Here is a 24,247-nt window from a genome sequence, read left to right as displayed (position 1 = left end):
GCAGATGTAATATTTTCAGATCTAAGATTATATCAGATTTTAGTTCAATAGTTCAGACATTAAATTTGATAAATGTGAAATATATCTCTATGGTGAGAATTTAACGACACATTATATATATATACCTTAGCCCCAAATATAAAATAATAAATAATAAATCGCTGTACCTCTCAGGGGCACCGATTTTCTAAGAAGCTTTTGCTAAATGCATTAATTCATCAATATCAAAATTTAAAAATCTTTCTCATTGTCTTTTGGATACATCCGCACATTCAACATTGAAGAACTGTTTCAACAAATTCTGTCGTTTTATTCCCAAAATTAAGTTTAATTAAATAAAACTCTTTGTTGAAAGCTGTAGGGTAACAACAGCTGACTTTAATGGTTTAAAATATGAGCTTATAACTAACACAAAATTATGCGTAAAGTTGTTGCGGCGCTAACAAAAACAAACTATCTCTCTCTCTCTTTAATCGGCAGCTCATGTCTAAGCGTTAATGGTCAGCAACGAAGCATCTAGAGCAGACTATCTGCTTCATCGGTTTCTATCCAGCGCCTCTCCTCTGACAGTGAACGGTTTTGAGGACGACGAGTCTTTCACTTGATCGATCGAGACTTAACTCAGGGTTCATAAATCGAAATTACACTTATGACTTAACGAGAATGTTATAATAGAATTTATAAATGTGGTAAAAACTAAAGGGCTCATATTGGCTTTAAATATGCGATGATTGTTTACATTTATTTACGCTTCTAATTTTTAACTACAACATACATATGTAACTTAACTAATGTTCGGTTTCAGAACTCGCTAATTAAATATTTAAGTTGGCGCCTGGTACTCAGTACTGGTGCTTTTTTCGCTCACGGCTCAACGAATACGTATCGCGATACAACAACAAAATACTGTCAGCGTTTAAGGTACACTGCCACAGGGACCAAACTTTTTAAATTCGTTTTAATTTTCTATTTATTAATATTACTATGTAGGTAAAGAAAATTGTTAATACTGTATATTTGTGTGTTGGAAATAAATATGGCATTTTAATATGTTTAGTAGAGTAATGCATATAAAAGTAGTTATTATAAATACGAAAGCAGAAAATAGTACCAAAAATCTGATCAGGTAAAACGTAATTCATTTGGTTTCACTGGTAAATATTATTATTCTTTTATAACGTGTAATTTTGTTAATTGTTTTAATGATTGCTGGGGGCATAGTTCATAGAAGCGAACATACTGGTTATGATATTGTAGTACCTATTATGATATAACACCGTCATATTATTTATAGTTCTATAGTTGTGGCTTAATCGTAGAATGTAGGCATGTATATGCATAATATGTACAAATCTCAAATAGTAATGGTATCAACAGCTATTTTAGCTTTGTCACCAACCTCCTCTTTAACTCCAAACAATTGAACTTGATAATTTATATTTCTCTAACCATTTACGCAGTTTTAAGGTGAAAAGTCAGCCATACGAATATTCCTTTCATTCCTTATGTATTGATTACGATAGTTTTCTTTTGTTTAATAATTTTTAGTTATAATAAATAAAACATAATATAAAACGTATCTTTATTTCTTACTAATTAAGATAGCAGCACATTGGTCGTCCAATGAAACACATAATTAAGTATTATTTAAGAACAAATGGTTTGTTACAGGCTATGTGATTCTCACACCGTCTCTTTATTCTTAGAAATTTCTGGGTTTTTTGAGCTGAAAGTGGCACAAAAGACGGATCACATAAGTGTATAAAATATCAAGGCAATTTTAATAGAAATTTACGCCATAAATCTGACATGAGTATGCCCGCCAAAAATTAAATGAAATACTGTTATTAGTTATTATTACAAATGACTTAGTGCTAAATGCTAAAATCTTAATTTTTTTTCTTATTATTATGTGCCTTCCCAGTAAAAATCCGTAAAACTTTTCGAGTAAGATATATAAACACAAAAATTATTAGGGTTACTAAAGCAGCCAAGTCCAGGTATAATTTCTGGTAGAGAGGCGTTTGCAACGCAGCAGAGCGAAGATACAGCGCACCCTGCGAAGCCACTACTTCCTCAGTCCAGTGTACCAGATCTACGCTGGGGTGCACCACACGGGAGTGGTAGATCCGAGATAGCTCTTTTGCCTTAGCTGAATATCTAAAAAGGAGTTACGTGAATCAATAATTATTTAAAAAAACAGTTTAAATTCCTTACAGTGCAATATTAGAAGCTGTTGGAGCTGCATAATAGCTCTGGCCATTCACCGTTTTCTTTATAGGCAATTTGCCTTAAGAAAATATTTTTTGTATATATAAAAAAAAAATATTTTTTTGTAACTTCGGCGGTCGATCCTAGGATCTGCTATGCACTTAATTATATATCAAAGTCTAAGCAAAAAGATTTATCTGTATGTTACAAAAATAAAGTATATGAATAATTATAAACATACTTTAATAATACTATTATCTAAAGTAAACAAATATTATACTTATACATAAGCAGTTTTACATGATTAAATATGCATATTTCCTACTGTGTCATATTTTAAAATACGCAGTTAGTCTTAACGTTGCTATTTAGAATACAAAAAACTAAAATGTTAGTGTTAATGATTGATTTGAAAATTATAATGTGTAAAACGTTTAGATTATGCAAATGTCAATAATAGTGTTGTCTAATGTCATAGGTTTTAATTTATTCTGTTTTAATGTTCTGTCAAAATGTGACCACAGACTTCAGAACTGTTACACATTGGAGCTGTACTAATGTCAATAATGGTGTAGTCTAATTTTTCGTTTATATTTTTTTAGGAAAAATATATTACACTAAGGTAACTTTGAAACAGCAGTTCCTGTTGTTGTCCTGTGCACAATAGTGTTTTATCTATATTTATAGAGTAAAAACTTACTTTGGATTGTTTAAAACATCACGTATGCTCTCTCTTAAGTCATCCACCATCGAATAAGATAGAGGAGTCTTTCTCGCATAGCCCTTGTTAACAGCTACCTCAATATTCGTGAACTGATCAGCAAAAACTGGGATCCCAATTATAGGAACCCCAAAGTGAATAGCTTCTGTCGTTGAGAGAAGACCTCCATGCGTAATGAAAAGAACGCAATTTGGATGCGCTGCAAATGTAACAAATTACATTTATTAACAAAACGCCGTGTGGAGTATTTGGAGAGATGATCTGACACAAATAATATGAACGAGTTGTGGAATGATTAAATTGTCTAATTAAGACGCCAATGAAGTCGTGATTCCCTTTATTTAAAACAGCAGAAGCGAACAAAATAAACATACCTAAGATACTCTGCTGAGGAGCCCATTGCACTACATGTACATTCTTTGGACGAGTCTCTAATTGTTCTTCAAATTTCCAAATAACAGTCTGTTTTAATTCTCCAAAAAGGTTAAGTAGCCCTTCTCTTAATTCTTGGGGAAAATGTTTGCTTTTTAGGTTCGATCCCATACTGAAGTAAATAACCCCGTTTTTAGCGTTATCCATAATTGTTTGAAGATCCTGAAATAAAAAAAATTAGAAAGCAAATTAAAATTAACGTTTCATAATCATTTCTATCATAAAAACCGTCTAGTCATTGTTGTATGTATGTAGATAGTGTCATTCAGATAACAGCAAATTATTTCCTTGGAGTGGCATTAGTAATAAATGCCATCGTAAGTAAAGTTTTTGACCTTGATTAATTTAAAACGAAAAGTTACAAGTATATTTACTTTTGGTAAAGGTTTCGTCTCAGTATCAATGTGATAGCCACCAATAGCAATATAGTTTTGAGGTAATCTCGTGGATCTTCCCAGCGAATAATGCGAGTTTCCAAACATAAGAGACGCATTATACCTTAAAACATCTAATGATGGTACCGGTCTGATCTTGTCTCTTATATGAGGTACAATGAATTGTTCATAAGTATTTTGTTCTGGTCCATATGCATAGCTGAAAATAAAAACAAGTATCTTATGTAAATAAAGTTTTGGCCTATTAAGTTGTACATCAAATTCAGACTACTATCATTTTAAAGCCTCTAATGTTTCTGAAGCTTCTTCTTCTTCATAACATATATATGAGGATAATTACATATATATAATAATGTATAAATATTTAAATATTGTGGTTAGACAATAAATATAAAAAATCTTAACATTACCTGTATTGTAGATACTGTCCAACAAATAAGTGTAATAATAGTTGAACTCTCTGCCAAAATGTGAAAGGTGGTGCATAAACAGTATGGCTGTCAGGGGTATACGCAGGGTTTGGAATTTCGTCGATAAGTTGTAACACCATCCAATGAGGTTCAATAGTGGATAGCCATATCAATGGACAGTCAAAAACAGGCATTAATCTAGAAAGAGAATATAATATATCAAAATTGTATTTGATTACCACAAGCTGGATTTCATATGAGTGTCATAACCATACAGAATTGCTGATGATTGTAATCAACCATTAAAGGAATTATTAAAAAAGTATTAGATATAACTGAAAAAATCCAATAAAAACAACTAAGAAAAGCACCCAAAACACGGTAAAAGAATTCACGTGTTTCCGATACTTGATCCAAAGTCAAACCCCGTTATAACTAATTACTTTTAAAATTATTTCGATAGCCTTGAAGGAGATATAAAATACAACTCTAGATTACGATCTGGATCAAATATTTTTGTTGGTTTTTATTATACATTATATTTTAACAGTTTTCAGAATATTACCTGGAATATCTGCTATTTTTTTTATTTAATCACGAGTTGTCTGTTTGTTGTTTGCATGTTTTAACGTTGCCGAGTTAAAAACGCGCAAAAATATTGCATTGTAGAATTTATTATCAACGATTAAATCAATCGAATGAACTGAGCGTAATCTCACGGAACATGTCACTTAATATGCAATAGAAACGTACATTTCTTACCCAGAATATATTTCTGTGAACATCCATTCTGCTATAATTACATCAAACTGTTGCTTTTTATCTTTCAGAACATCTTGAAAATTTTTATTTGCTAATGTCTGCTTTCCGACTTCCACAAACATACTTACAATAAGTTGTATATTTTGTAGATTGATTTTTTTATTGATTATCATATCTAAACTTATCATGTCATCTGCAACAATTAAAATACTTTTAAATCTAATTATCGAACACTTTTTCATTTACCATTCGCTAATCTTAATCGGTAAATGTAGATAAGTTTGTTAATTTGTACTATTTTACACTTTTTGATTTTAATGAAGACCTAACAAAATTCTTATTACTACGTCGAGTTATAGATATCAGCAATTCTATACTATAAATAAAAGTCATATAATACATTTAACATCAAATTAAATATAGATTTACAACACTTTCTATCTAATTATACCTACTTTCATCCATTCGAGAGTCACGTGCATTTTATTATCTTACGATTAAGCTTAACAGCTTCAACCAAATAAGTTATTACTTTAAGAACACGAGCATTTATATAAAAACCTCCATCTATTTTCTTTATTGAAAGCGTATTTAAAATTAAAAAATATTGATCGAATAACTAGTGTTCACGATTTTCTTAACCGGTTCTAAACTTGGATTGGAATCCGAAAAGATGAACATATATGCCCTTGAAGTGTCATTTTGGAGGCACAACAAAAAGGACGAATTTGTCAATTCTCAGACAACTCCAAGTGATGACCCGTCTTGCTTCTTCTTTGGACATATAGCACGAAGAGATCCCGAGAACTTGAGAAGCTTGTGCACCGGGAAAGAGGCCTCGATGGCCCAAGTTAAAGTCCTTACATACCTTGGTATTACACAGACACTGAGCCTTGGTGAAGACAGGGGAATGGAGAAAGATATGCAACACTACACAACACGACTTTCAATAAATAAGTAGAAAACGTGTTAAGATTTTAAATTCATCGACGCAGCTCATGGAAAACAATTTGTAACATAATTATATTAAAATACCTTTTATAATGTCCATATTAGCTTTGACATCTACGATTGTGAGATTTGGGTGGGAATTGCTTTCTGGAAAAGCTGTTACGTAAGAGATCTGAAATTATCTTTTAATATTAAAGCCATTGTAAAAAAAATAATAAGAAATAAGAATTCCTTAGTAGCTGTGTTGACCGGCTCTTAACCCAGCGGCCATACGTTCGAATCATGACTGTGCAATAATGGAGTTGGGTGTTAGCAAGAACGGTTAAATAAAACATCGAGAGAAAACCGCCATACCGTAGTCCTAAATATCGGATTATGCCAGGCACATAAGGCTGATCAAATTATTGCTTTTTAAGAAAAAAGATCACGAAGCAGATACAGAACAGTTGTACACGCCTGGGTTTATAAGCTATAAAAAATATTAAATAACGTCAAAAGTTACGATTTGATACTCGTTAAGTGTAGGCACTTTGGTGTTTTTGGTGTTTAGTTTTAAGTGTGTGGTACCTGGTGTCCAGCCTTCAGAAGGTGCTTAATGACACCATCTCCCAAGATAGCATGGCTCTTACCGGCTAAGGGACTTATCACCAGTATCTTGTAAGATTCGCAGAACCCAATCACTAGTAATATTAAGCCAAGAACTCTTAGAGCCATTTTCTGGAAATAATGAAAGTGTATAAGCATAACTAAGCATTTGGTCCTGAACGCTGATATTGGCTCTTCGAACTATGGCTTTGTACTAACATTTTCTCTCTATGTGTTTTTAATAACTTGCACGGTGAAGGAAACAAAGTGTCAATGTAAGGCGGCACATCCTAGATCCAAAAAAGAACTGATAGGGACACAAATGTAATTGCACAATTATTTATAAATACAAATGTTCTCTAGTAATACAGCCGAGGGATAAACTACGTGCTCTATCGTGTTAGGGCGTTGTTAAGAATCAATAAATAATATTTTTAAGCGTCATATCCCACATTATTATTTTTTAACGAATAACTATTTTCTATGCTGCGAATTCCAAACAACCATTGAGTTGTTTATGATTCATCATAAAGTCAAATAAACGATAAACATACACTACCAGTAGAATGCGTGAAGAATACATATGAAGGATTACCTATACCATTATCAATATTATGGTTATGAACGTGTACAGACACATTTAGCACATTTAGTTCGCTTTGACCCGCGAAGAACATGCCCGAAAATCTCACAATTTTTAGTATACATTGTACACAACTTGCTAAAAGCAATAATTTGTCACATTTTCTATGATGTAGTAATAGGCATTAATGGCTTCTTTTCCAGTAGTTATTCAAACTACAATACTCGTATTATTGGTGCGCCTACCATTATTTTGAATTTGGATAAAATGTTCTTGTTCACATCAATTGTTTCAAAAGTAGACGTGCAAAAACAAATTGAATCATGTGTATTTTTAGTCAAAATAATATGTTTGTAAATGTGTTTACTAAAGTAATTTTTTAGCTCACCTAATAACAATGCCACCAATGGAAGTCTACTTTATCATATGTGTACTGTGTCCTTTGGTGAAGAGAAGATTCAATCCAAAGTTGTTATCCAATGTAAATTTAAATCATACTTGTCGCACTGATTATTTATATCACATCACCACCGAAGGGCGACCGTCTTGTTCGATATCAAATCTTTTTCTGGGTGCTATTCAACCGAGCTTCACGCTCAATAAAGATAAACTATATTGTTTGATCAATTTTGACGTATCAATGATTCATTAATAATTTAGAATTATAATATATTATAGTCGTTATCTTCCAATCGATAGTATTATCCTTAGACAAATAAGTAGTAATAAACAACTGATAGTATTTACAATGATTCATGTGTTCAGCGACTCTCGACCTTGAGGTTCTACGTTCAAAAACCAGCTCCTAAGCCGCGGCCATGAACCTATTGATTCTTTGGTAAAATGTGAAAGAAGATATTGTAAAGTAATCGAATGTTTAGAGTTTTTAGACCTAAAAATAGACGACATATGTTAGCTTATAATAATATCTATAAGCTAGAATGAACAGATCATAATTGAAACAATGAGGAAAATATTCAATGTGCATATTTTGTACCGCACACACTTGTGCACTAAATGCGTACGTACATCATGCGTACATAGAGACAAGCCGCTTTGGCAGTGTCACGCTAAAGAACATTACTAGAAGCATGTAATATGATATTACAGACTCGTCGCATTAATGACAGCATAGTTGTGCCTAGAACCATATAATGGCATAGAAACCGTAGTGGATCTAAAAACAGTCAAAGTCAGTGGAACTTAACACCCTTGGATCACTTGAGTGAATCTCCAAAACTCCTTAGCTGATTTGATAAAATGTGCTTATTTAAAATAATTTTCGAATGTGTTATTAATAAATGACCGGCTCAAATCTGCCTACACATTAATTGAAGAAAGCTCAGGAGAAGCTACCCGCTACTTAATCGACCATATTACATCAGGGTATTACAGAGCATAATTTAATTTTAAAGGTGAGAAACGCTGCGACAGAATTTACCAAACTATCAACATGTTTAACTTGAAGGGGAGCTCTTTAGTAAGCCTTAACAAATTATTAATGCGTGTCTTCTAAAAAAAAGTCCCGTATCAACCACTGTCGCACGGCAGCCTCTGGCGTAGGATTGGTTAACTGTACAGAGGAAGTGGTGACGTTGCGGGGCGTGCCTTATTTAGACTCTCCCGCACTCGGTATACCAGAACTTATTTACTATTACTTATAATATATTTATACTAATTAGAATATATACTTAAAATTCTTTACTACTATTATAGAAGTATTTACTGATATCGGATTTATCTCTTGCGGACATTCCTGACCAACTTATTTAAGAAACCACTCGATATCAAGAAAACCAATTAATAACATATATTTGTTTCATTAAAAAAAAAAACTTTAATTTTAATGATATTTTACAAATAAAGACCTAGGTACTTAAGATACATTTTTTTAATACTTCGTTGAATTACTGCGGTACAAAACTTAAAGAATTAAAATTTTACTCTACAGGCACGGAATAACGTGGCATGATTTTGTTTAGAAATGAGATTCTGTTTCTACAATTGATAGTAAGAATCGATTTTAAAAAATAATCAGGTTTAACACAAACATTTTTTAGTAAAACAGCAAATCAATGTCTCTTCTTCTTACTGTCTTTAGTTTTGTCTTTCAAGAAAAGACCACAATTTTTTTTGCAAATATAATACAACAGCACCTTAAGTATTAGTAAAAGAGCAATGAGGTCTAAATATAATTTTTGATACCAAGGTAGTTCCATTGCTGGTGATCTCAAGTGAGGGGCACCGCGAGTTTTCACAACATGGTTGACCCAGTGCACCATTTCCTTGTCTGGTGTAACCGGTCTGTCATGATAAATCATTGATAGCTCTTTGGCTTTCGCTGCATTTCTCAAAAAAAAGTAATTTATAAACATCATTACATTATATCTTAAAATCTAAGACTAGTTAAGATGGTGTACTGAAAGCTTGGATCAATACTGATCACAATATCGCATTTTTCAATGAACCTAAAGCAAACCTTTAAATTATCCCTACGTGCTTATTCAAGACGTGAAACAGCGATAAAATGACCCCATTTTCCACATACCACATCATACATGATATATATATATCTACGGTATATGATACAAACTCTTTTACCAAAAAGATATGACAATTTAGGTAAACATAAAAATAGCAAAAAAAATTGTTAAGCGGAAAAAAAATTACCTATTACGTATTAATTATAATTAGAAGGCACTTAACTATGCTTTCTATAAAATTGATCAGCCTACTACCCAATCGTGAATCCGTTTTAATCGCGAACAATTAGAAGAATGGTTTTAAACCTGAGAACTCATAATCAGTGTCCTCCTAGCCCAAGTCTAGGTTAGTCTACTAGTAGTATAGTAGTGTCTACTACTGTCAAAAACAATATCTTTATCATAGCACCATAACATCCGACAAATACTACATGACAACATAACTCCTTCATTTGCTGAGTAAATTGTTGGAAGAAATCACGTCGGAATTGTAGGCCGGGTTAGCGATGTCATCCACCAATTTCAAAATTTTTGAATGGGGATCTGCTGGTGATAACCAGATGAATGGACAGTTAATCACTGCGGAGAGTCTGGAAACAAAATTACAATATTTGACTAATGCTTCACATTATTAGAAAGTTATTTTTATTTAATTTATAGAATTGATACTGAAATATAACAGTAACTATATAGACTATATTAATTTAAATATAGTACGTATGTAGGTACCATACATACTTCGTATATTTTTAATCAGTAGTTTTTGCAATTGTTTCATAAAAACCAATTTAAAATACAATGAAACGAGTGTTTTATATATTACATTTACCTTATCTTATAAAATTCTATGTCGGAAAGTCATAATCTAATAATATTTAATTCAATGATACCCTTAGTTCAGTTAAAACGTAAAGTGGTAACGTCATATTTTCTTACTTTATTAAGCATGCATGTTGTTTTAGAACATATGAAACCAGTAGCGCTACAACCTTTTTAGGTCTGAGCCTCAGATTTCTGTATCTGTTTTATGATCTTTTGTCATTCTAATAGGTAAGTAGATGATCAGCCTCGTGCGCTTGATACCACAGTCGACTTTTTCGTTTTAGGGCAAGTCAGTTTTCTGACGACTTTTTCTTCACAGTTCGAGTCTATGTTAAATGCGCAAATAGACTGGAAGTCCATTCCTGCACAGCCGAGGATCGAACTTACAATCTCTCACTAGGCCAACACTGCACGAGAACTTATTATTAAAAATAAATTAGAAGGAATATGTTGCTGACCCAGCAACATTTTCTTCTAATTAAAAAATAATAGGTAAATGATAAAATAACCAGTCTGCAATAATAACATCGAATTCCTCTTTTGGTTCGTTTAGGACTTTGTGTACGTTTGGACGTTCAATAGCCTTCGAATTCACTTCCGCCATTGTCGTCACGAAGTTAGTTAGATTTTGGATATCCTTTTTTATCCGTTATTTCTTGTATATAGCTCACGTCATCTGTAAAAATGTTTTTATTTTTATAATTCATAACTAAAGAAAGATCTAGTGGTGCGTCGTTAAATCGTTGTCGCAAAATTACACAATAATTATGGCCAGATTCAAGGTTAAGATTTAGACGTACGACTTCTATATGTCCACCACAACTTTGACATAGCTACACTTCAGTTTAAGTCTCAACTGGAAACTAAGATTAATATGATACGTACAAAATGTATTTGATAAATATTTAATATCTAGGACCCGGACAATTCGGTTTCTGAGCTTTGGCACTTCATCAGAATTGTTCCACAGCAGAGGAGTTAAGAATAAGTTAAAAATATACAAATCATTCTTAATATTAAAACCAGTTAAAACCGTGCTTACCTTGAAATATGTGAAGATTGACACTGATATCGATCTCTCTGATATTGGCTGAAGGCCTTATTTTTGGGCAATGGTCAAATTAAAAAATCATTTATTCATATAGGTAACACAATGTACACTTATGAACGTCAAAAAAAATACATTAAATGTTTTTAATTTTACATTTACTGCCCGTTCTCAAATCAGGGACGTAGAACCGAAGAGAAAAAATGGCAATTAACTCTCCACCACTCTTTTTAATCGCCAAGTTTTTTTTTTTGTTTTACACAACGTTTGTAACCTAACCATTACACTATATTCCACATGACATCTTACGTAATAATTAATCATAAAAGAAATTAAAAACAAATATTTGTCTCAAATTGTCAGAGATGCTCTATCAGTAGGAGGCATGGTGAAATAGGAGCACGCACTTACATTCTCGTGGGAACAACAAGCAAATACGTAGTCGAAATAACTAACATCACCACATACACGTATTCAAGTACGACCAGTCAGCACAAATAGCACCCGTTCACGAGTATGACCCATGGCCAGCCATTGGTCCCCTCGCCATATTTTAGGTAGAGAGACAACCCGACGCATCGATGCCGCCACAAGCAATGACATTTAAGCGAGCATGACGATCCTTGAAATGTGAACTTGGCTACATAAGAAAATAATAATAATACTAATTATACTGAAATAATTTGATACCACATGGATCACGGTCTGTTCGCACTTTACATTAAAACAGTCGTGGATGTTGACGATCGCCCCAGAGTCTGGAAATGCAGCCGAGAGATTCAGTCGCGATACCTCTTTAAACTGGATCAATTCATATCCAAGCACTAGGATCGTTTAAATATTCATTTATATTATAATAGGCCTTAGCAAGAAGTTTTACTTTAATGTAAAATTTAAATTTATTTATTGACAACACTTGTATCTCACAAGGTATTTTGTGGAAAAAACGTATACAAATTGACTTGGAAAGAATTACTCGTTACCTCGTTATTATGCAGCCTTGTGATTGGTGCGCTAATTTTGACTTTATTACGAGTACTATAATTATGGAAGCTACTATTCTTTTAAAGATATCTATATTTTTCCGGACATTCAAAATATTCTAATAAACGTATTGACTTGCCAAAGTCAAAATATGTCATTCCTTAAACTTCCTTCGGACTGACTCCCGTGAGGTCAACCCACAAATCGCTGTTATATAAGTACCTAACCTAAAAGTAGAGTAATACATGAAATATATCAGTGGAACAAAAACGCGAAGTCAACCAAATTAAAAATCAGTACTAATGATCTATAGCTCTCACATTTTTTGACAATTCAATTTGGTCGGGTTCGCGCTATTATTACTTGTTGTGTTTCAGAACGCGACATTGCTTAGACAACAGCAGTGCTTGTAATTTAATATGAACTTTATTGAATAGCAATAAAGTTCAAATTGACTCTACATTTTATTTACAAAACGTTTGTATGGGAAAAAGAAAAGGGCTGTTTTAGGGTTTTCCCGGAAATTAGTTTTCGCACCGTAAAAATCATCCTTAGACTTCAACGAACATAAAAAAAAGATTTGGTACAATTGTTCCAGGCGTTGTAGAGTTATGTGCTTACCAACACATTTTGCGATTCATTTTTATATTATAGAAGATTAACCAAAAATAATTCATGTGGAAAATATATAGGATTTTAGATAAATAAAAGACTAATCAAAGGATGATAAAGTTATCTTCGTATAATATATGCAAATCAAAAGTTAATTATATGCCTAAATTGTACTTAATTTGCATCTGCACCGGACAGATCAGCATGAATCACTGACTATACTCACATGTTTTTCCTTATCTACACGAGCTTCGAGTTTATTTTATTGCTCTCTCGCTGTAACAGGATTATCAATGTTATATACAATTTAATACCTAGGTAACACTGCAAATGTTTAGAAAATGAAAAACGGCTTCATGTAGAAAGTTGCCAATACTTTTCCTATCTACACACCGTCGCATTCGATGAAACCACTGGGAAAAGCAGTGGGCCCATTCTTCCTCAGGGGTCTCTTCATGGCATTTTCTTACGCTTCGTTCACCGCATCTTCGGGGCTCGTAAAGCGAATACCTCGAAATTTATCTTTAGATCACGACGGTCGTTCAGGTCACGACTGTATGGCGGATGACTCATTATCTCGACACTGTCATATTCAAATGCTGAACAGTCCGTTTTGCGGAGTGTGCTGAAGCATTGGAAGGAGGATCTAGCTTCGAGGGCGCTGCTGTCGATTTTTTTCCAAGACAACAGGCAAACAGCGATTGACATACCAGTCTATATTAACTGTCCTTCCCTCTTCTAGAACAACTCACGCGAAATTACCTTTCCGACCAACCAATGAGGCAATCGCCTTTTTTCCTTGACCTCTTCCTTCTTTACCTTAGTTGGCCGATACTCGAAAGGAAACACCCACTGAGCTGATTTTCTTTTGATTTCTGGTTCGTAGCAATATATCCAGCTGACATCACCTGTGACGATGACAAATACATCCTTTGAACTTATCTAACATTTGGCGACACCAGTCCATACGAAGGTGTTTCTGGTCGTCAGTTAAATAATGGAGGAATCCATCTGGTACAAAGCTTCCTGACGCCTTAATGTTCGTGTAATATTTTTTAAACTCAATTAACAAATTGTAAATAGCGCCACGAGATGGGACTTCATTAAGAAATGCTAATCGTAGCTTTGTTGTTGAGTAAGCCCACAACGAAAGTCATAATAAATCATTGACCGAAAATTTTCGCATTAGGTTCATTGTAAGTGTAACAAGATTTTTAGATTTGCCGCCAATTCTCAAAAACAAATGACAAATGAATGCAATATTCTACATTACCAAAGAATTCTAAAATTGAAAATAATTTTTTTTTCATTAGCAATGTTAACTGGCCAGTTCGAACCATTTTCAGTGTTACCCACGTAAAATACTATTTACTTAAATATTTATATGTAACTTAACTAGTAGTTAGACTTCATAACTCTGCCTTCTTAAGACAGAAGCATACTGAAGAGGTAGACTGAAACGCGCTCTGTCGTTGCCCGGTAAACCTCGTAAATTGCGGTAAAACATATAATTAAAATTATGATAAATATTTTACTATCTTTTACAGCTTATCTCGTAGCCATCAATATTAACATACAAGAGTTACGAAATATTTTCTGAAATTGATTGCCAACAAGAAGATCCGCATGGATCCTCAATTTTTATTCGCACTATAAATTTTTGTATTTGAAATATAAGAATTTAACGTCTGGTATCGTGATGATGGTACTCTAGGAGGTAACGCAGATGTCGTACTTACAGATCTAGCTAATATTATATCAGATTTTAGTTCAATAGATCAGAAATTAAATTTTGATAAATGTGAAATATATATTTATGATGAGAATTTTTTGGACACCGACGACATAGTAAAAGAAATTAATACCTAAGCCCCAAATATAAAAATAATAAATAAAAATTCGCTGTACCTCTTAGGGCCACCAATTTTCAAAGATGCTACTTGTATGGACTCATTAGGCCTGTGTCACCTCCCTCGTACAAGCAAAAAAACTAATGCGCAGAGCAGACGAGAATTAATAAACGGCTCAGATATGAGAGTCTTTCTTCCAACTTTGATTTTGATCTCTTTGGAGTAAAGGTTAGACTCATGGGGCTAATTAAATATAATTTAAGTTGGCGCCTGCTATATTGTACCTGTAACATGGGGTTGGTTTCCTCGCTCAACCAATAAGTATACAGTGAGGAAATGCTACCAGGGAACAAACTTGTTAAAGTCTATTTATACATTTTAATTATGTATGTTAAGAAAAATGTGAATACTGTATATTTGTGTGTTGGAAACAAATTTAAATAGGAAGACTTTAAAAAAATCATAAAATATCAATATAGAAATTCATATTTTTTTAAAATACGAATGGAAAGCAGTTATTCATAGATAAAATTGTACATAAGACCTGATCAAGTAAAACGTAATTCATTTTGTTTTACTCATGAATATTTTTATTACTTTATAAAGTGTAATTTTGTTAATTTCTTCAATGATTGCTGGGGGCACAGTGACAAACAAACTGGTTATGATATTATAGTAGCTATTCTGAAATAACACCGTCATATTATTTAACGATCTATACATTGCTTAACCGTTGGATTATTCATGAATAATAAAGGTATAAACTATTATGGCTATGTTACAAACCTCCTCATTAACTCCAAACACTTGAACTAGGTAATTTATATTTCAATGACCATTTATGCAGTTTTAAGGTGAAAAGTCAGCCATACGAAAATTTATAAAATTACTGAAGCTTCTTGTTTTGATTCCATATGTATTGGTTACGAAAGTAATATTTTCTTTAAGTATTTTCATTCATAATAAATAAACGTGTCTTTATTTCTAACAGTTCAAGATAACACACTGGCCTTCCAATGAAACACATAATTAAGTATAATTTAAGAACATAAATGGTTTGTAACAATTAATTTCTTTATTTATTTATAAGTTCTAAAACAACGTGTATACATAAAATTGTACAAGAAAATATGACATCGCAAATTTTACACACACATCAATTAATTAGAACATAAGCAAGCTAGCAAGGCAAAAAATTAAACAAATAACCACATTAAAAAGAAACAAAACATAAAAAATAATAACTAAAACTAAATAAAAAATTAAACATCAAACCCATGATGTTCTGGAATAAGTATGGTTTTAATAAAACTATAAATTTTATTGTATATGACGCGGTCAAATACTCTAACAAGTGTTTTGAATTTAAACAATGAAATATATTAACAGCCAAAATATCTCAACAGTATGTCCGCCAAAAATAAAATGAAATAAAATACTGTTATTAGTTATTGTTACAAATGAGTTAGTGCTAAATGCTAAAATCTTAATTTTTTTTCTTGTCATTATGTGCCTTTTTAGTAAAACTCCCTAAAACTTTTCTAGTAAGATATATAAACACAAAAATTATTAAAGTAACTAAAGCAGCCAAGTCCAGGTATAATTTCTGGTAGAGAGGCGTTTGCAACGCAGCAGAGCGAAGATACAGCGCACCCTGCGAAGCCACTACTTCCTCAGTCCAGTGTACCAGATCTACGCTAGGGTGCACCATACGGGAGTGGTAGATCCGAGATAGCTCTTTTGCCTTAGCTGAGTATCTAAAAAGGAGTTACGAGAATCAATAATTAGTAGAAAACAGTTAAATTTATTTATAGAGCAATATTAGAAGCGGTTGGAGTTGAAAAATATGTATAGGTATATATGTTACAAAAATCAAGTACATGAATAAACACACTTTAATAATACTAAAGTAAATAAATATTATACCGAAACATTAGCATTTTTTACATAATTAAATATTTATGTTTCCTACTGTGTCATATTATAAAATATACAGTCTTAGCGTTGCTGTTTAAAATACAAAAGATGTATAAAAAAGGCTTGTCAAAATGTAACCACAGACTACAGAACCGTTACATATTCGAGGTGTGTCAATAATGGTGTAGTCTATTTTTTAGGAAAAATATATTACACATAGGTAACTTCGGAACAGTACATCTAATTTTTTTGTAAATATCAATAGTGAGTTACCTATATTTATTTTTAATGAGTAAAAACTTACTTGGGATTGTTTAAAACATCACGTATGCTCTCTCTTAAGTCATCCACCATCGAATAAGATAGAGGAGTCTTTCTCGCATAGCCCTTGTTAACAGCTACCTCAATATTCGTGAACTGATCAGCAAAAACTGGGATCCCAATTATAGGAACCCCAAAGTGAATAGCTTCTGTCGTTGAGAGAAGACCTCCATGCGTAATGAAAAGAACGCAATTTGGATGCGCTGTAAATGTAACAAATTACGTTTATTAACAAAACGCCGTGTGGAGTATTTGGAGAGAAGATCTGACACAAATAAATATAAACTAGTTGTGGAATTATTAAATTGTCTAATTAAGACGCCAATGAAGTCGTGATTCTCTTTATTTGAAACAGCAGAAGCGAACAAAATAAACATACCTAAGATACTCTGCTGAGGAGCCCATTGCACTATATGTACATTCTTTGGACGAGTCTCTAACTGTTCTTCAAATTTCCAAATAACAGTCTGTTTTAATTCTCCAAAAAGGTTAAGTAGTCCTTCTCTTAGTTCTTGGGGAAAATGTTTGCTTTTTAGGTTCGATCCCATACTGAAGTAAATAACCCCGTTTTTAGCGTTATCCATAATTGTTTGAAGACCCTGAAATATAGAAAATATTTATATTTAATCAAACACGTAAAGACAACGTTTTTGACACCATATTTGCATTAAAAGTATGTTAAAAAATTAACAGAAGTAAATAAACGCAAAGACGCGCTTTAAAGATAAAAATGTTGAAACGTAACAAAAAAAATTAAGTATACGAAAGTAAATTAAAATTGACGTTTCATAATCATTTCTATCATAAAAACCGTCTAGTCATTATTTTATGTATGTAGATAGTGTAATTCAGATAATAGCAAATTATTTCCTTGGAGTGGCATTAGTAATAAATGCCATCGTAAGTAAAATTTTTGATTTTGATGACCTTAATTTGAAAAGAAAAGTTACAAGCATATTTACTTTTGGTAAAGGTTTCGTGTCAGTATCAATGTGATAGCCACCAATAGAAATATAGTTTAGAGGTAATCTCGTGGATGTTCCCAGCGAATAATGCGAGTTTCCAAACATAAGAGACGCATTATACCTCAAAACATCAAATGATGGTACCGGTCTGATCTTATCTCTTATATGAGGTACTATGAATTGTTCATAAGTATTTTGTTCTGGTCCATATGCATAGCTGAAAATAAAAACAATTATCTTATGTAAATTAAGTTTTGGTCTATAAAGTTGTACATCAAATTGAGACTACTATCATTCTAAGGCCTCTAATATTTCTGAAGCTTTTTCTTCTTCATACCATATATATGAGGAGAATCACACACATATATATATATACATATGTGTGTATATATATAATGTATCAAGATCTAAATATTGTAGTAAGACAATAAATATTAAAAATCCTAACATTACCTATATTGTAGATACTGTCCAAGAAATAAGTTTAATAATAGTTGAACTCTCTGCCAAAATGTGAAAGGTGGTGCATAAACTGTCAGGCTGTCAGGCGTATACGCAGGGTTTGGAATTTCGTCGATAAGTTTTATTACCATCCAATGAGGTTCAATAGTGGATAGCCATATCAATGGACAGTCAAAAACAGGTATTAATCTAGAAAGAGGATATAATATTTCAAAAATGTATTTGATTACAAGCTGGATGTCATATGAGTGTCTTAACCATGCGTAATTGCTGATGATTTCAATTAACCATTCATGAAATCATTAAAAAAGTATTACATATACGTGTGTAACACTGAAAGTGTTTAGAACTGGCCAGTTAGAAACATTGCTAATGAAAATTTTTTACTTTACTTTATCCGACGACCAGAACCACCTTCGCATGGACTGGTGTCGCCAAATGTTAGATAAGTTTAACGGCGGAGACTCAAAAGCTGTATTTATCATCGTCACAGGTGATGGAAGCTGTATATATTGCTACGAACCCGAAACCAATTGATATCGATTAGATTGCTCCAGACCCACTGCTTTTCTCAGTGGTTTCATCGAATGCGACAATGTGTAGAGAGGAACTAAGACTAGAGGAACAATAAATTTATTGGCAACTTTAAACCCTTTTTTCGTTTTCTAAACATTTTCAGTGTTACCTAGGTAAGTGAATAAATCCAATAAATACAACTAAGAAGAGCCCCCAAAACACGGTAAAAGTATTCACGTGTCTCCGATAATTGATCCAAAGTCCAACCCCGTTATAATTACTTTTAAAATTATAGAATTTTGGTAAAGGTAACATTTACAATGAAATAAAAATAAAAATTTTTTGAGCTCGCGGCGTCTTGGACAGGGGCCCTCTTGGGCCTTGGGCACGTCGCATTTTGCCAGTCCTGCCACCCTATTGTTACGCCACTGACATGTGTATGTATGTTTTAACGTTGCCGAGTTAAATCGTGCATAAATATTGCATTGTAGAATTTATTATCAACGATTAAATCAAGATATGAATGATGAACTAAGCGTGATCTCACGGAACATGTCACTTCTTAATATGTAATAGAATCGTAAATTTCTTACCCAGAATATATTTCCGTGAACATCCATTCTGCTATAATTACATCAAACTGTTGTTTTTTATCTTTCAGGACATTTTGAAAATTTTTATTTACTATTGTCTGCTTTCCCATTTCCACAAACAGATTTACAATAAATTGTATATTTTGTAGATCGGACTTTTTATTAATTATCATGTCTAAACTCATCACTTCCTCTGCAACAATACAAATGCTTTTAAATCCAATGATCGAATACATTTGTATTTAATTTAGTAATAGCCAATATTAAGCGCTAATATTATGTCCTTACATATGAAATAGGCGTTTTGTATGGGACGAACAAAAAGTCGAATATTTTTAAATATAATATATTTAATTAATCAAAGTATTAACCATTGTTTTCTATGCACTTTTGCCATCTCATAGGTAGTTCATTGATCCCTTTAATAAAAAAACAGTCGGACGGGAATCAAATAAATCTGTGAAGGCTGTGAAATTTCGAAAAAACTGGTAATCTGTTGGAGCAAGGTCTGGGGAGTACGGAGGATGTCTTAAACATTCCAATTGAAGCTCTTCTAATTTGGTAGCCGTCTGTTGTGCAGTGTGTGGTTTAGCGTTGTCGTGAAGTAGCAGTGGGGTGGAGCGATTGACCAGCCTAGGATGTTTAGCCGCTAGCTTTTCCATCATGGTTTGCAATTGCTGACAATTGACATAGAGCCGTAATAGTCTGGCCAGATTTGAGAAAACTGCAATGAACAATACCGGCACTCGTCCACCAAACGCCTACAAGTAACTTTTCTGTTGGGTTAATTTTCTGGCTTGGCTGTCTAATAAATTTGGCTGGCTGGCCAGGATTGCGCTGAGCGCTTCCGATTATCGTAAAGAATCCATTTTTCTTCACAGGTAATGATTCGGTTTAAAATACCTTCATTATTGTGCCGGAGCAGTCGACGCGCGTTTTCCGGTTTGCTTCAGTCAATTCGTGAGATACCCACCTTTCAAGCTTTTTAATCTTCCCAATTTGCTTCAAGTGAATTAAAACAGTTTTATCACTAACTCCGCAGCCTGCAGCTAACTCGGACGTGGTTTGCGATGGATCCGCTTCCACAATAGCCTTCAATACTTCATTATCAACTTGGGTCTCAGTCTACACGGGGCTCGTTCTGCAGGTCGAAATTTCCAGAACGAAAACGTTGGAACCAAAACCGAACTGTGTTTTCTTTTGCAACATGACCGCCATACATCATTCACCCTTCGAGGCGTTTCCGCAGCTAGTTAGCTAGTTTCTAGTACCACGGCGGATCTCGTACTCGTAAATAATGCGATACTTTAAGTTTTCCATTTTGTAAAATGAGTGACGCAAACAGAAAAAAAAACAAATGAATGACGGTCATCGAAACACAAATACATGAGTAAATAGCTGTACAAATTTGAATTTGGAAGTCCTTACCAAAGAGGAGAACATCGCGATTAAAGTGGCCAGTACGAAATACGCCAATTTCATATGTAAGGACCTAATATCTTTGTAAATTTGTACCATGTTACGGTTTTTTAAATTAAATGAAGACTTATAAATCATATTCCTTACGTCGAGTCACAGACAAGCAATAATAAAGATAATTAAAAATTCATAAAAAATAATTAAAACTAATTTAAAAAGTTAGGTCCCTGTGCCATTGTGGACTTACAACGCTGGCAGCTTTTTATTTTGCTTTTTCAGCTTGCTATTTACTTGCTGTACGATACGTACGATGTACGATACTTATTCGTCGACCGAGGAAAGCACCAGATCTGAGATCACCGCCCACCTGTACTATCTACCAGACGCCAACTTAAATCTTTAAGTAGCGCCTGTGCACTTGAACCTCATGACCAAATGGAATAAAATCTAATAGTGTATTTACTTTAAAGTAAGTGTTTCATTGTAACACATTCTATCTAATTAGATTATCACCCGTTGGTGAACCGAACACTTTTTTAGTCATACGATTTTGGTTTTAAGTTAACTTATTTAAATTTTACTAATTTTTATATTAGAATAAAAATCTTCTTCTATTTTCTTTATTTAAAGCGTAGGAAAAACTAGAAAAAGATTAGTCGAATCCCTAGTGTTCCTCATTTTCTTAAACGGCGCAAAACTCGGATCGTGCGAGCATCCGAAAGGATGCAGTAATATGATTATATCAAAATACCTTTTATAATATCTGTAGTTGCTTTGACATCTATAATTGTAAGGTTTGGGTGGGAATTGTTTTCAGGAAACGCTGTTACGTAAGAGATCTGTAAAAATAGATAAACATTATAGCCATTGCAAAAAGTATACAAAGAAATTCTCCGGTCTCGATTGTTTATTATACTCAATAGAAAATGTATTATTTTTTATAACATTTCCAAACTCCAATTCCTTAGCAGCAGTGTTGACCTTGTGGCTGTTGCATTTGTTCAGATGCCATACGTTCGAATCACGGCTGGGCTTTTTATGTGCCATTAACACGCACAAGTACGGCTAGTAAAAATATCGTGAGAAAACCGCCATACCTTAGATCTAAATGTGCCAGACAGGACAGAAGAAACCTACATGCTTATTAAGAAACATCACGGAACAAATACCGAACAGTTGTACACTACTGTGTTTAAAAGCTATAAAAAGTATTAAACATCCCCAAAAGTTGCGATTTGAAGGACTGCTTGTTAAGTATTACTTGGTGTCCAGCCTTCAGAAGATGCTTGATGACTCCATCGCCCAAGATAGCATGGCTCTTGGCAGCAACGGGACTTATCACCAGTATCTTGTAAGATTCGCAGAAACCAATCACTAGTAATATCAAGCCAAGTACTCGCAGGGCCATTTTCTGAAAAGAATGAAAGTGTATTAGCATAACTAAGCATTTGGTAACGCTTATATTAGCTCTTCGAACCAAGGCTCTGCATAAACAGTTTCTCTTTATGTGTAAAAAAATAACTTGCACGCTGAAGGAAAACATGTAAGACATGTACATACTCAATAAAACAATATTTTTTAGAATTTTATACCATAATGAATATACCGCAATTAATCCTGTTAATACTAACATTATTAATGATTACATTCGTTTATTTGTAAATACAAGACGCTCTCGTGTTAGGGCGGAAATTTTTTCGCTTTGTTAAGAATCAATCAACATTATTTTCAAGCATCATATCCCACAAACCATTAATTATGTTAAATGAATTATTACTAAATTATATTCTCCCAATTCCAAAAAAAAAATTTTTTATTTATTATAACAAGCATTGATTTGTTTATAATCCATCGTGATCATGCTAAACGAATGAACCATAAGCATACACTGAATTACAAGTAGAATGCTTCTTGAAAAAGACATATGAAGAATAACCTATACCATTATCAATATAATGCAAGCTTATGAACGAGTACATATATGTACATTTAGATGATCGCTTCGACCCGCAAAGAAAATCCCCGAAAATCTAACTATTTTTTGTAAATGTACGTACGTATATTGTACACAACGTGCTACAGACAATAATTTGTCACACATTCTGTGATGTAGTAATAGTCATCAATGGTTTTTCGTGCTAGTAATTTGTTCAACCTACAAAGCTACTGGTGTGCCTACCACTTTAAATTTGGATAAAATATTCTTATCCACATCATTTGTTTTAAATGTTGACATGAATTTAGTTCGGCGGCGGTTGTATGGATATGTTCAAATATATGTTAAATGAAACACTTTGTTTGAAGCTTGCTTTACTTGTTTAAAACAGGAGCTTTTAACTGAGATAACATTAGGGGTAGTGGGGTTGTGACGCCGGATTAAACAAAAACTAATTTGACTGATTGAAGAGTTCGTAAATCTAAGTTACACTTATGTTATTGGTCAAAACTAAAGGGCTTATATTCGCAGCAAGTGTGCGACATCGTTTACATTTTGATTACGATTTTAATTATAAACTAAAATATCCTTATATAACTTAACGAATGTTAGGTTACATAACTCGTGCAACAAACAACATGACTCTTAAGTATTTATAGTTAAAATAATATGCTTGTAAATGTGTTTACTAAAGTAAAGTAAAGAACTTATTGGCTCACCTTAATAACAACGCCAACAATGTGTCCTTTGGTGAAGACAAGTTTCAATCCAATCTAAGTCCAATCCAAGATCCTTATCAAATCCTTAGAGCTGATGCAACCACAGCAATAACTTTTCAAAAATTAAAAACAATTTAACTCTATGAATTTATATCATAGTCGCTTGTCACACTGAATATTTGAATCTATAGTGTACTCGAGCGGCCGTCTTGTTCGATATTAAATCTTTGTCTGCATGCTATTCGCCGAGCTTTACGCTTAATTAAGATAAAATAATTTTTTAATTCATTTTGACGTAATAATGATGCATAAATAGTTTAGACTTGCCTCCTTAGCTTGGACCAGTAAAACAGTAGTTATTTTCACTCTAAAGGTTTTCTGTGATTAAGAAACGTATTCTTGTTTCAGTTTTATCCGTAAACTGCTTAGACCTTAATATTGTAGATTTATTGTAAAGAGATATTATAATCTATTTAATATTTATGGATATTGAATGGTTCACACTAGTGTAATCATAGTAAGTAGGTATGTCCGTATTATTATAATAGTA

At 33.0% G+C, this 24,247-nt stretch overlaps 2 protein-coding genes across 4 annotated transcripts; both read right to left on the bottom strand.

Annotated features, from left to right (window-relative positions):
- Positions 1-1,568: 1,568 nt before the first annotated feature.
- LOC123709340 (UDP-glucosyltransferase 2-like) lies at positions 1,569-7,759 on the bottom strand. Of its 2 annotated transcripts, XM_045660589.1 has the most exons (9): positions 7,439-7,759; positions 6,450-6,599; positions 5,967-6,054; positions 4,932-5,124; positions 4,170-4,367; positions 3,739-3,958; positions 3,307-3,526; positions 2,912-3,131; positions 1,569-2,160 (listed from the first exon to the last, which is right to left on the bottom strand). In XM_045660589.1, exons 2-9 carry the CDS (start codon positions 6,594-6,596, stop codon positions 1,890-1,892), a joined length of 1,557 nt encoding a protein of 518 aa, XP_045516545.1. In that variant the 5' UTR covers positions 6,597-6,599; positions 7,439-7,759; the 3' UTR covers positions 1,569-1,889. The 2 variants fall into 2 exon arrangements, with proteins under 2 accessions (XP_045516545.1, XP_045516546.1); XM_045660590.1 differs by lacking the exons at positions 5,967-6,054; positions 7,439-7,759 and having other exon boundaries at positions 6,450-6,502.
- A 1,187-nt stretch (positions 7,760-8,946) lies between these two features.
- LOC123709264 (UDP-glucosyltransferase 2-like) lies at positions 8,947-23,925 on the bottom strand. 2 transcript variants are annotated; one of them, XM_045660444.1, is made up of 9 exons: positions 23,698-23,925; positions 22,304-22,453; positions 21,794-21,881; positions 19,624-19,816; positions 18,506-18,703; positions 18,050-18,269; positions 17,467-17,686; positions 17,071-17,290; positions 8,947-9,399 (listed from the first exon to the last, which is right to left on the bottom strand). In XM_045660444.1, exons 2-9 carry the CDS (start codon positions 22,448-22,450, stop codon positions 9,123-9,125), a joined length of 1,563 nt encoding a protein of 520 aa, XP_045516400.1. In that variant the 5' UTR covers positions 22,451-22,453; positions 23,698-23,925; the 3' UTR covers positions 8,947-9,122. The 2 variants fall into 2 exon arrangements, with proteins under 2 accessions (XP_045516400.1, XP_045516399.1); XM_045660443.1 differs by lacking the exon at positions 8,947-9,399 and adding an exon at positions 16,005-16,606.
- Between the last annotated feature and the right edge of the window lie 322 nt (positions 23,926-24,247).

The sequence above is a fragment of the Pieris brassicae genome, chromosome 5, assembly GCF_905147105.1.
Source record: "Pieris brassicae chromosome 5, ilPieBrab1.1, whole genome shotgun sequence".
NCBI classification, from domain to species: domain Eukaryota; kingdom Metazoa; phylum Arthropoda; class Insecta; order Lepidoptera; family Pieridae; genus Pieris; species Pieris brassicae.
This window is presented reverse-complemented; position numbering and strand designations above follow the sequence as displayed.